The sequence below is a fragment of the Cygnus olor genome, chromosome Z, assembly GCF_009769625.2.
Source record: "Cygnus olor isolate bCygOlo1 chromosome Z, bCygOlo1.pri.v2, whole genome shotgun sequence".
In the NCBI taxonomy this organism is placed as follows: domain Eukaryota; kingdom Metazoa; phylum Chordata; class Aves; order Anseriformes; family Anatidae; genus Cygnus; species Cygnus olor.
Window position 1 is genome coordinate 47,920,811 of NC_049198.1, and position 13,819 is coordinate 47,934,629.

The 13,819-nt window shown below is 35.7% G+C and overlaps 1 protein-coding gene across 2 annotated transcripts in view; it reads right to left on the reverse strand.

Annotated features, from left to right (window-relative positions):
- Nucleotides 1-13,819, reverse strand: part of ADAMTS19 (ADAM metallopeptidase with thrombospondin type 1 motif 19) — a 166,260-nt gene that overhangs the window by 81,803 nt on the left and 70,638 nt on the right. For both annotated transcript variants that reach the window (XM_040541557.1, XM_040541555.1), the window contains exon 8: nt 5,469-5,574. In XM_040541557.1, the coding sequence (XP_040397491.1) occupies nt 5,469-5,574 (106 nt within the window). The remainder of the gene's footprint in view (nt 1-5,468; nt 5,575-13,819) is intronic.

Below are 13,819 nucleotides of genomic sequence, written 5' to 3' on the forward strand. Positions count from 1 at the left end.
ATGTCATCTGCTTTGCTATCCATCCCCTTAATCCTCACCCAGAGGCTCTCTACCATGTCATCCCTAATGGCAAGGAATGTACAACCTAATCTCTCCCTTACTTACAGCACAACACCTCTACCTCATCTGCCCTGCTTATCCATCCTGAACAGCCAATAATCCTCCAGCTCATGGGACTTGTCCCTCCCAGTCTCATTAATACCAATGATATCAGAGCTCTGGAAAAGGAACAAAGCTTCCAGTTTGTCCCACTTGTTCTTCATACTGCATGTGTTCGTATACAAGCACTTCAGCTGTGCTCTTGATTTTGCAGTGCTCCCTGAAGCAGATCCTCCCATTAGCCTTGTCATCCTCAGATGGTGCTGGACCATCCCTTGGCTTAAACTCAGTGTTTCTGATGGTACACCATTCCCTGGTGATACTAGTTTAAAACCCTCCCAGTCAGCCTCATCAGGTTACAGGCAAAGAAATATTTATCCCATTGAGATGGACCCCGTCAGACCCCAGCAGACCTTTCATCTCAAAGACCTTTCTATGGTTATAAAACACAAAATTCTAGCAGAGGCACCACCAGTCTTGGAGCCAGGCACTGATCACCTGAGCTCACTTTCTTCTTTCTCTGTCTCTCCTCTTTACTGAGAGGATTGAGAAAAACACTGTGCTTCTGAGTCCTTTAGTTTTCTCCACAGGGCCCTGAAATCTCTTGTGGTAGACCTCAGGCTTCCTGTAGCTAAATCATTGGTATCATCTTGAAAGAGGAGGAGAGGATAATAGTCTGAAGGCTGTATTGTCCTTGAAAGCTCACTGGAAACATCCCTGATCCAAGCACCATGGAGGCAGCAAACTTCTCTGTGAAGAAGGTCTGGTCTGAAGATGGGATCCTCTGTGCCCTTCAGGAGTGAAGACAGGTAGTTTTCTTCCTAGTACCTGATACAGTGCTGTGTTTTGGGTTTAGGATGAAAATACTGTTGATAACACAACAGTGTTTTAGTTGTTGCTGAGCACAGAGCCAAGGACTTTTCAGCTTCTCACACTGCCCTGCCAGCAAGGAGGCTGGGGGCGCACAAGAAGGTGGGAGGTGACACAGCCAGAACTTAGCCCAACTGGCCAAAGGGATGTCCCATGCCATGTAGTGTCACGCTCAGCAATAAAACTTGTGGGAGGTGTCTAGGGAGGGCTGCCATTACTCAGGGATTGGCTGGGCATTGGTCAGAGGGTGTTGATCAACTGTGTTGTTGTTGTTTCCTTTTTTATTAAATTGCCCTTAACCCAACCCACAAGTTCTTGCACTTTTAGCTTCTTTAATTTTTCCCCCATCCCACTTTGGGGGAGTGAGTGAACAGCTGTGTAATGCTGAGCTGCCTGCCAGTTTAAACCATAACATCTATGCCTATCGTGAGTTAGTAGGAGCTATAAACTCTTCTGTTTTGCTCTGTCCTAAAAAGAGAAAGGCACAGAGAAGGGTATGGCTTCTCTCATTATTCATAAGAAAGGCTGCTGTTCCTGACTAAGTACACATAGAGGTTTATTCTTCTATATTTTTCCAGAAGAATCTGCCAAACGTTTTCCTGGTGAAGTTAAACTTGGAGAAAGTTGCTGGACTAACAATTAGGAGATTTAAAAATTCTTAGTTTACCCCACAGACACATATTTTGGAAAGAGAAAAACACTACCAATGTAGTGATGCAACTATCTCAGCAAACCTCTCTCTGTTTCTTTCTTAAAATAGAAAAGTCATTAAATTGTAAGTAGCAGGTGGACTGTATGCGTATCGACCCAGGCACCAAGATAGGCTTCACTCTTCCTCTCACAGCTAATCTGTAAGAGGAGATCAAAACAAACAATAAACAAATAGTTTGTCTAAATATGAGACAAAATGCTACAAGTCAAATGCCTTAATTTAGTGACTGTTACTAATATGAACTCTAGTGTGCACAGTTCTACCAGTCAAACTGACCACTACAGCACCTGAAGTTTCTCATTACATTTGTGATTAGATGATTTTCAAGTATGTGAAGGACTTCCATAAAACCTAATTTACTGCTTTAGCTTTCCATGTGCTAATCTTGCACCTTGTTAAACACAAATTTAATTGTAAAATTCTACTTTAACCCTATAAATATCAAGATAGTATTTTTTTCAGTTACTTTAATGAGATTCCCTACTCCACATTAGTAACTTATACACTAAGATTGGTGGACAATGGTGACTTTAGAATTAGCTTTTATTATTCTTATTGATCTTGTCGAGTTCTGTTTTTGCATTTTGGAATGCAATCACAAAATAAAACAACAACCAAACAAACAAAAGAACACAGAGTAACTGATGCTCCATTAGCAATTATTAATTTCACATTTAAAACTATTTTAATTTCCATTGTATTTCATATGATTGTTTAATATCACCACAAGAAAAAATTATATTTGCTCATGAGTTATGAAGTCAACAAAATTCCACAGGCTTCTTGTTTGGAACTACAAAACACCTGTTAGGTTATCCAAAATGTTAAAGACAACTAAATTTCATATTAAAAAAAAAAAACTTACCAGCAAAAGAATGCTGATGTGTATAAAATTGATTCTAAGAAACAGCACCAGTACTTCTTTCAGCTACTTAGACCAACTTTTAAAGTCCACTTTAAACACACATTTAATCAATATATTTTGAGACACTGCTGTTTATATCTACCTTTTAGTTCTTCATACTTAAAAAGCAGTCATACTCCATAATACCAATGAATATATCTAAGTTATTTGATAATATAAATGCTAGCATTGTCTCTCTTTTCATAGTTCTCCATGTGGAGACTATGTATTTTATTCCATTGTCGTTCATTTCATTTCTGTAATATGACTTCATTACGTAATTACCAAATTGCGCATTAGATTTATTGAAATATATAGACTTGATTATTCAAAACAAATCCACTAGTGTGTTACAACTTGTAATCTCTGATAACACAGACTGGCTTTTTTGAGATGAAACTAAAAAGTAAATTGTTGATTTAAAACATTACTTCTTTATGTCTTAAAAAGAGAATCTGCTTTCAGACATGCATGTCTAGAACAAAGGCACGTTATTATTGCTAAGTAAAGTTTAGTTTTCCAGTGTATTTCATTCAGAATATTTCTTTTCTAGTTCTTTGTCAGAGGCAACTCTAGTTGCAGTTCAATAATTAATATGCCTGTTCATTTTCTAAGTATTCTTACCTTTTCTCTTGGTACTCAGTTGGTGCTGATCAGATACATATGCCAATATTTTTTTTTCTACAAATCAAATGTCTGCTTATATGTCTATTTTTCTTATCAAAGTTTCACAGAAATATTAATCAATTCATTGGAAATGGAGTTCATATATAAATGCAAACTAACAAAGCTGTAATCAGACTTACATTTTCATTAATCTTTTTGTTATGGACTTACTGGGAAAACTGAGAAAACTACAACACAATGCCTAAATACGTCAAAAAATGATAGGAAGATCATGCTACCTACTTTCTCTCCCAGCTCCACAGAAATGCAATGACAAAAAATATTTCAAGTTGAGGACCAAATTCAACAAAATTCAGAGCACAGCTTGTGCAGCAGTCTTGAAAGAACTACTAGCACTGTTGACAAGCGTAACAGTGGGCCTCTATGTCTGCTTGATAGGTCTGACTTGTTTGCTGCAAGACAAATCTGTTTCATGAGATTAGTATCCTGCATTCTCATATTTGCTACTGCAGAACAAACAAATCTCTCATAACTTCACAAAAGTGTTATACCTTCTTTCTGTTTTCCACATTTAGGATTTTGCACATCACCACTTCTCAAGAAGCATAAGGTGTTATGTTTTTTGTTGATAAGATGCCTCTTTTTCCAAGTCCAGTAACTCCATTGCTAAAGTTTTTATCTAAAGGTATTTTTGTTGTGTGGGGCATAAAGCAGTATTTATTTTTCTCTAAATTATCTGGCATTATCATACCTGTCTTAAAAAAATTCTAATTTACTCCATCAGTGAATTTATCTGCAGATCATATTCAGTCATTGTTTCTGTCCTCTTATCCTTAGTTTACTGTCAAATGAACAAGTGTACAGGAAATGAGTCTTCCTCTACCCTCTCTTCTAATATTAGCAAACACTATAGTAAAAAAAAAGAAAGAGGTCAGCGTGAAGCTACAAAACACAAACAAATCTTAGTTTTGAAGTCTCTCCTTTATAATACCTATCACTCAGGCTGGCTTCTGTGAACCTGGAATTGTTTTCTGCAGTTTTGAAAATCCAAAAAGAAAAACAAAACAACAACAACAACAAAAAAAAAAAACAGGAAAAGTTTAATTTCATGTAACATGTAATACTCATGTCACCCTTTCACTCCGAGTTATACAATTGCTTTGAATTTGCTTAGTTTCCATACAGTAGAAATTCTGAATAGAAATATCCAATTTCCAACTCTTTTGTAATCAGTTGCATTTTGCAAGATTTTATGTTATGACCTCTACCCCCAGCTCCGGCAGCTTTGACCAAATTTAAACAACATCAGTTTTAATTTGAAGTTTTTGTCCTAAGGTGCCCGACCTCAACTTTCAGAGGCTCTGAGCTTTTGAAGCATTTAATAAATCATTCCACTCCATCATCCACTTGCAGCTCCACTCAGAAGCTGCTTTTCTAAACATGTACATACACATACCTACATCAGACACTACAGGCAAAAATAACAGAGCTTCCTTTTTTTAGGAAGAACTCTCATATTTATTTTTCTATATCAAATACTTAAGCCATGAAACATATACCACTTTCATTAACTAACTTGATTATGGCATGGCAACATAAGAATTTCTCAATTTATTTCAAAGTATTTTTCACTTAAAGAGTAAACACACCCAATCAATTGTGTGAGGATAGTTATCTTCACCTTCTCTTTGTCATCCTTGAGGCAGGGAGAACAATATTAATATTACAATGACCAATGACCATTATATGCTTTAATGGGATCTATCCTGAGAATGCCGAATTCAATAAGGGCTCTTCCAACTTGTGATCTCATTAAAATGCTGGTTGGCAACAATATGCAGAGCTGGATCTGATACACAATACCACAGTACCGCCCCCCCCCCCAAAAAAAAGAAAAAAAACATCTTGGGGCACCTGCTTTTCCTCTTGACTATGTCAGTCCTTCCAGCCAACTTCATTATTGTGAAGCTATAAGGATTCCTGTATTACTCAAAGCTGTAAACATTTTCTTAATTCACATATATTTTTTTATTGAATTCTAAATTATGTATGTTGATAAATGCCACTATTGTTTTTATTAACAAAAACATTATTTTCCAAAGTTTTCATCAAAATTAAAAGCCTTCCCAATAGGGAAGAAAAAAAAAGAAAGAAAGAAAAAGAAAAAGAAAAACTGAAGTACACGATCAATTTAAAAATAAATCATACTGACACCACATGCAAAAAAAATATTGGGTTTGCTGTCCATGTACTTACTTGTGACCCATCTCATGGGCAATGGTAAAAGCGAGATTCAGACCATTGTCCTCTGCAATAATACATTTTCGTTTTTCACTGCACATTCCACTCAGATATGCTATACCTAGGAAACATAACCACCACATTCAATTATTTTTATTATTACTAAATGTACATACTGTGGCTCTACTGACCCCAAACAGGTCTGAAAACTTACAGTCATCAAAACAATCCAAATATATAAGTAGGTACCACACAAAAATTTACATATTGATAAGTTACAACTAACTTTAGCACAAAAGTCGATAAAAAGTATAAGAGAAATCACAAGCAATGGCAATATTAGATGAAAGTAATATTACCTGATTACACAGACTGCAATGTGCAGAAAATGTACTCTTTACAAACATTATAGGTACCTTAATAAGATATGATGGAACACAAATACAGGTAGTGATACTGCTGTAAATGAAAATAGATGTGTACAATAATAGGAAACAAATACAAACTGGTATTTTCTCTAACAGACATAGAATGCAAAACATAGAGCACCACACCTAAATCATCAGTATTAAGTACTGATATAGTTCAGTGTGTCCATTTAAAATTGTGTATAAGAATCAGAACTAGTAAAATTCTTAGAAGGCTACACTTTGTTTATTGTAGCAGCTGTAATACCATTACTATCAAATACCTAGGTTTTCAAAAATTAGAAGCCTAAGAGATAGGCTTCTGAGGCCATGCTGTATTTCAAAAAAGTAGAAAGGCCACAATTTTAAAAGCTTGAGCAATATGCTGCTTAATTTGGGTAATGGTCATCTTTTTTCAGGTCATAAATACATCTAGTGGGGACCCATTGTCGTCATTCATTGTTTGAAATTTCAGAGTAAGCAATCAAAACCCTGTTTCAAGTGTTTGGCCTATTTCCCAGGACCATCCTTTCAATGGAATGGTGCCCTCTGGATCAACATGTTTGCTGGATGTTTGCATATAAAGGTAAAATTTGAAATGTTTGACAGAGTTTGAAATTTAGTCACAATTAGCATTCTAAGTTAACAAGATAAAAGTCATTCTTCTTATAACCCAACTATTTGTTAGTCTGTAAACACAACCCCTCATCCACAATGTGAAATTCAAGTAGTAACTCCAACACAAATCTGGCAGTGGTCTTCTCAGTAGAGCTAGTTGAAAGTTTTTGGACACAGGGCTCATGTGACAAAAAAATGTTGTTCAGGATTGAAAAAAACAATCACAAATTAGATTTGAATGTAACAGAACATTTCGGCTTTTACTATTTCTTTCCAAAGAAAGGAGAAAAAGTGAAGTAGGCGACAAAAGAAATCTGGCCTGCAAAAAAAGGCAAAACATGTTCAAAGCAAAAAAATAAAAATAAAAGTCCAATGACACCTCTTTCTAAGTGTAGATATCATTTATATTATCTTTACTGAAAATAAGAGAAGTAAGAAATGCTCTGAATTGTAATATACTATTTTGAAAGTTATACTCCAGCAGCTGAGGTAAAAAGAAAAATCATTCCAAGACCTTTCTGTTCCTCGTAGTTCTACAATTATGTCCATTTTCCTTCAAATTGTAAGTAAAGCTGATAACAATACCAGAAGTAGCATACAGCAGGGCTCTGACTCGAGACAACGCCGATGAACTTACAAAGTGCTAAAACAAAATAGAAAAATTACCCTCACCATAGAAAAAAATCCAGTGCTGCATTTCAGAGTTGTGGCCATTCCCATTATTACAATGCATCCTGTTGAGAAATACATTTCTTTCTTAATGGCTATGTGGCTGTGATAAAACTTATTTGCTGGAATGTATGGAAAGAAAATTCCCAAATCCCTCTCTTTCTGTTAATGTTGAATACTAATCAAAAATTATCTGATGCTGTCTAGTTTCTTACAGGGAAAAGAAGCCCCCTAGCCTTCTTTTGACCTGTAAAGGGCCAGGGTCAAGTATATTACCAATATCTCTCCACACAACAACACAAGTATTCTCAGTTGCTATGTACTATCATGACTGCCCCAAAAGCATAATTTATTCCCAAATAACTATGTAGATTGCAAGCGTCATACCTATTTTGCGGAAGAAGCACTAAGTTCTAGTAGGCATTTTCAACAATACTCAATATACATGACCAAAACTGTTTGTATACATGACAGTCTTTGAAGGGAATTCATTATGCTTGATCTTTTAAAGTGTAACATATGAAACAAAAGAGATATATTTCATTTAGATTAAATTAGATTTTGGATTCTAGAAACGTCCAAAAATATCAAATGCAATGTATGTTTTATGACTTTGTCCTTATTAAGCAATATCAACCTTATGTGTGAAAGCCACATAAAAGAGCAGCTACTGGATGCAAATCAGCCAGCTACTAGCTGTGAACTAGTTTCATGTCTTGCCCTTGGTTATTAATTTCATGTGTAGAAAAAAAGAAAGAAACTGACTTCAACAAGAAACTGCTCTTGCTTAGTTATGTCACCTCTAGGTAAAAGATGGAAATTCTTCTTTAAATATATGTATGCTCACTGTAGCTTCATGTGGCTTATTAACACAGCTGGAACTGCTCCAAGGCTAAATCCACAAGAAAAAAAAAAAAAAAAAAAAAAGAATTACAGCTCCCTTGTAATGATTAAGGTATTTCCAATGAACTCCACAGGCTCAAAGAACAGCTTCAGACTAAAACATTCAGATCTAAAAAGTGCTGGCTAAAAAACAATAACATAATCTCACTCATAATTTTAAGAAGGAACTTGTTATCTACCCATAAAAGAAAGCTATGCTGTGAAATAAAAAAGTATTGCATGGATACACACTGCATACAAAACATTTAAATTACCTCACTGTAGCTAAGTATTTCTCATGTTAATTCTGAAGAAAATATGCACAATATTTATTAATAAAACAAAGCTTTACAGTCGTGCCCTAGAAGAACCATGTGAATATATATTCTTATCATAAATGTAAATCTCTAAATGAAATAGATATTTTCTTTTGCTTCAGAAAAGTAGAACTTTTGCTGAAGCTGTAGCAGTGGTTTATTTCTACTACCACTACTGCTTCCAGTGGAGAATACATTTCATGTGGAGGGTTACATTTCAGTGGAGGTTTACATTTCATACTATGATAAGGTACGATAGATTTTCTTTAAGATTTCCCAGTTTCTTAATGAACATCCTCATCATTTCATCATAACTATTTATTCTTTCAAAGCACACACACCTTTACAACTTCTGTGCTGAAAAGCTGTGGTTCAGCTCGCAGAGATGTTACATAAAACTCATTACCAACTAAAGTATCCAAACAAATTCATCAACTTCATATGCTCATTCACAGCTTGCTGTCCATAACATAAATCCACTACCTATAACAGAAGGCCACAGGAATGAAAACAGCACAGTAAAAAAATATTATCACTTGAAGAAATATGCAGACATATACAAACATTGTTCTTTCTTACAGTGACCTCACAACATACAAACATGATTTGTAGTGAAGCATTTTAAAAGGACAGGGACTCACCCACGTATCCCTTCTACTACTGATCAAGTTCAGAGTCTACCTGAATCTACAGTCTATATGAAATCAAAAATTCATAAAAAACAAACTGAAACTCCTTTTCAGGAGTTTCAAAGCTGAAAAAAAAACTGTAAAGAGCATGTGTTTGTATAGCACAATATAAAAAAAAATAGCATTTCAATTTTAAAGTATTTTATAATGAATGAGCATGACATATTCTCGGGAATCTAGGGGTAGTATGTTCTTTCTCATGCTATCTATCCACCAGTCAAAATCATCCAATTTGACCAAGATGAAATCAGTAAAACAGAATAGATTCACAGCATCTACTGCACTCCCTGTCATCTTGGTAAAATAATGAAGCACTCAATTACTATTGAATGACTATTAGACATAATTTCAAGCATACAGAAACCGTTCCTGAACTTCACAAGTGATAGATCTATTTTTATAAAATTAATGTACATACAACTGATATTGTTTTGGCACATGCTATGAATAAAAATATTTATATATGGAGTTTGTTCTAACGTTTCTACACCAAGCTTTGGAAACAGCAGTGTAAAACACTGTTGGGATATAGGTAAGCAAGTACTGGACAGAAAACATGTAGAAAAAAATCTTACTTTTCTGGAAGTGCCATGTAGCAATACACTACAGATGGCATGACCTTAGAATTACTGATGATGTAAAAGCATAGTAAGCCACTACAACAGAAACATAATTTCATGCCCTAATACATTTGGCTTTTGATTCAAACATAAACATTTCACATTTGAATTGGCAAATCAATTGATCTGTGAGCATAAATAACAGCACTTATCTGGACTTAATTACTTCTAACAAATGACTTTTTAGCAGTTCAGATGCTTTTCTTATGAAATGGAAGGAAAAAAAAACTTTTTATAGAGCTGACACTTAAAAGTCTAATTAGCACAAGCTGCTCTGAACAGAGTTCCAGATATTGAGAATTTCCAGGAAAAAAACACTCTTGTCACTCATCAGTGAATCAGCAGCCTTTAAACAAGGCAGCAATCAAACCAATACACTTAACACTTAACAAACAAGAATTTCAAGTGCAAACAGAAAACCCTAGAAATGTATTTTTTTCTCTTTAAAGCAAGAGCCAGTGATGATAACTATACCTATGTGTTTATACATACAAATGTGTATATATATATATACAAATACATATACATACTGATGAAAGATACTAGAAGAAACAATAGGATAAAAATGAATGAACTTCTGCTGCATTTTATGCAAACATAAATCGTTTTTATCACCTATTTTGTTAGTTTATGATGTACGTAAATCTTAGAAAAAGCAAAACTTCTAGAAAAACTTTATCAACAGCTAATAAGTATGTGATTTTATGTTCCATAACACTAAGCCCACTTTTCTCCCTTTAAACAAACTCTTGCAGTTTAATCTTTACAGTGGGAAAAAAAGAATAAAAATGGGGAGGGCATACAAATACATGCCAAACGGCCATAAATAAATACTAATGCATACAGTTTTAAGGTCTTAGTTATTGCATCTTATTAACAGTCCATAAGTGTTTAATATGTTATTAGATGGATGGTAGAACTGCTGGAAGTTGCTTGGTTTCTTTTAAAATGCAGCTCACATGGAAGGCATTTCTTTCTTAAGAGGAATGCTAACTTAAGATGAGAACTAACACACTGTCATTGCCCAGATGTCTACTTGTACTAATTCTGTCCTCTACAGCGGTCAATAGCAAATACAGAGATAATAGACAAACAAGACAATAAGTGAGCTTTACTCACATGTCTACTCCCAGCCTCTGCTAGAAGTGTAATATGGGCTCCCTAAGCTAAAGGCTGTATCCATACTGTGATCTTCAACAGCTACCAAAGCATTTACTCTCGGAATTTGGTTGTTCCCTCTTAACCTGTTTCACAGATTTGGTCCATAATGTGTCATGGCAAATAGTTCCAGAGTATAACTACGTAAAACAGTACATTTTTCTCTTTTTATAAATACTGCATCAGGCATATTCTATCTCACATACAATGGCATCTATGCCTTCATAGATCTCCGCCAGCTTTCTCAATGACAAATTGGCAATTTTTAGAATATTTAGCCCTTCCACAAGCAGAGGCCAAACACATCTTTTCGTCTCCTTGTATACCCCCTGCATGCCTTACCTTCTCTTGATTTATTATATTCTTTTTCATGAAAATGGCCATAGTCAAAAGGTTATTATGTTTTCCTATAGCACCATAGCCATAGGAAAGCTCTCTATTCTTTCCTACTCAATCCACAGTCATTTTAGTCAGCTGATCAGTGATCTGACATTTTCAGAGAACTGTCCACTATCATTCTTTGCTCTCTTTCCTGAGTGGTTCCAAAGCATCCGTGTGCAGTCCAGATAGCATCTCTAGCAAAGTCTGCTGCCTACCAGGCGCTCACACTCACGATGTTACTGGGAGGCTGCCAAGACTGGTGAAGCCAGGTGCATGGAATCAGGCAAGGAAGGCACGGGAGCAGCACGGCTGTGTAAACATCTCCTGGCTGAACTGAAAAGCAAGAAGCAAATTCACAGGCAGTGGAAGCACGGTCACCCATTTAGGGAAAAATACAGAAATGCTGCCTGGACATGTAGGGATGGGATCAGGAAAGCAAATGTAGAGGTGGAACTGAACATGGCAACAGATGTAAAAAAAAAAAAAATGCAAACAACAAACAAACAAACAAAAACCAACCAACCAAAAACAAACAAACAAACAAACAACAAAAAAAAAAAAAACAGGAAGAACGTGTTTAGGTACGCTGGTTGGAAAAGGAAATCCAAAGAAAATGAACCCTCCTGCAACACAAGTCAGGAGATCTATTGATGACTGTTTAAAAGTTTAATTTTTTTACATAGAAGTAGAAAAGTCTACTTTTAGAACTTATGCAGTAGAGACTTTCAGTCTTTAAATTACATGGGTAAATTATAAGAGTGCCTTATGAAAGCTTCATGGAACTCTGTTATATAAAATTATATAACATTTGAAAATGAGACACCTCCTTCTTTGGCAACAAAACTGAATGGGACTTTCCAAAGTACATGAGAAGCTTGCTTCTTGGTAAACCAGAAAGAGGTTGCAACACCGAGCATCAGCCATTTCGGAAGAGTTCTCACAAAATACATTCATAAATAAATTTATGTTGAGGATATGATTTTCATTGATCTATCAGACAAAAACAAACAAGCAAGCAAACAAACAAACAAAACCAGATACATGGTTTACTTTGAATCACGTATCACGTGCCTCAGGTTAAGAGTTGGTGCCCACTTCTTGCCATACAAGTCAGTTCTACAAGCTGACAAAACCCTTGTCACTATACAGAAGGATGGGGAGAAGATGACAGTGAACACTGTGGTACTCCACTGGAAGCGTTTTTGACAGCTCAGAATTGCTTTCTATGTTACAGAACTTGTTCTAGGCAGTGTTAGAATGTTTTGCAGTCCTTTAGGCTATTTGTGTAGCTTTCTCTATGAGTCCCTTCTGGGGCTTACATTTTTTCCTGGGTGTTGTGGTTTAATCCTGGTAGGCAGCTAAGCACCACACATCCACTTGCTTGCTCCCCCTCAGTGGGATGTGGAAGAAAATTGGAAAGGTAAAAGTAAGAAAACTCACAGTTTACCAGGTAAATTGACCCTGGTCGCTCTGGTCAATTTGGGTCAGCTGTTCTGGTTCTGTCCACTCCCAATTTCCTGCACCCCCAACCTCCATTCTGGTGGGGCAGCAAGAGAAGCAGAACAGTCCTTGGCTTTGTGGAAGCACTGCTCTGCAGCAGCTGAAAGAGTGGTGCATTATCACCAGTGTCTTCATCAAAAATCCAAAACATACACCACACCAGCTGCTATGAAGAAAGTTAATTCTATCCCAGTTAAAACCAGGACACCGGGGAAAAAGAAACAGGGAAAGATATTTGTGTGAACTAGCCATTTTCTGTCCCCATGATATCTAAACATGGCACTCCTGATCTTGAGTTTAGTTGTAGAGAAACAGGAATAAGAATTTCCTTCTACTGAGAAAAGCTTTTATTATTGTTCATTACTTTCTGTAATGTAAATATACAGAGCATTAGAAAGAACTATCTTTTGTAACATTACACCAGATGGGAAAAAGGAGAGCTTGGATTCTACTTTTCTTTGATACAAAGAAGCCTACAATAGAAACTAGGAAAAGACTGCTCTCAACAGATCATCATAAAGATTAGAAGATATGTAAACACAATCACACAATTTTTCTTTTACTTATCTACAGTTGTATAAAGCGTTACAAGGGGGTATGTGTGTGCATGGTACGAAGGCTGTGTCAATTCCTTTGACTAATTGCCTCTACATTTCTATGTACATGTACATTATTTCCCCTATTCTGATCTTTATTTAGTCCACCTTTAGTTTTTCTATTCCACATTTGATTTACTTTGAGCTACCTGTTTATTAAAAATTAAAAAAAAGAAAAAAGTTTTCCTCTTTGTGTCTGATTAATAAACCCCTAAAATAGAAGGCTCAGAGGAGATTGGCAAAGTCAGTGTGCTCCTGAAGCTAAAAGAGGAATGTAGGGTGTGACATATTACAGCTGTGGCAAAGAAAGCTGAACAAAAGGGACCAAAGGATGGCCTTTGTTTTACATAAATTCACGTATCAGTTCAGTGGATTAACTGGTTGTGTAAATGTTTTTCTCAGAGTTAATCAAAAGGGAGTGTCTGTCTTCTTGAATTAGAACAGTTATTCCAATTATATAAGCTGAATTAATAAAATAGGTGTCCTTTGCACACAAACCTTGGCTAACATGGAGTATTCATTATTTTTG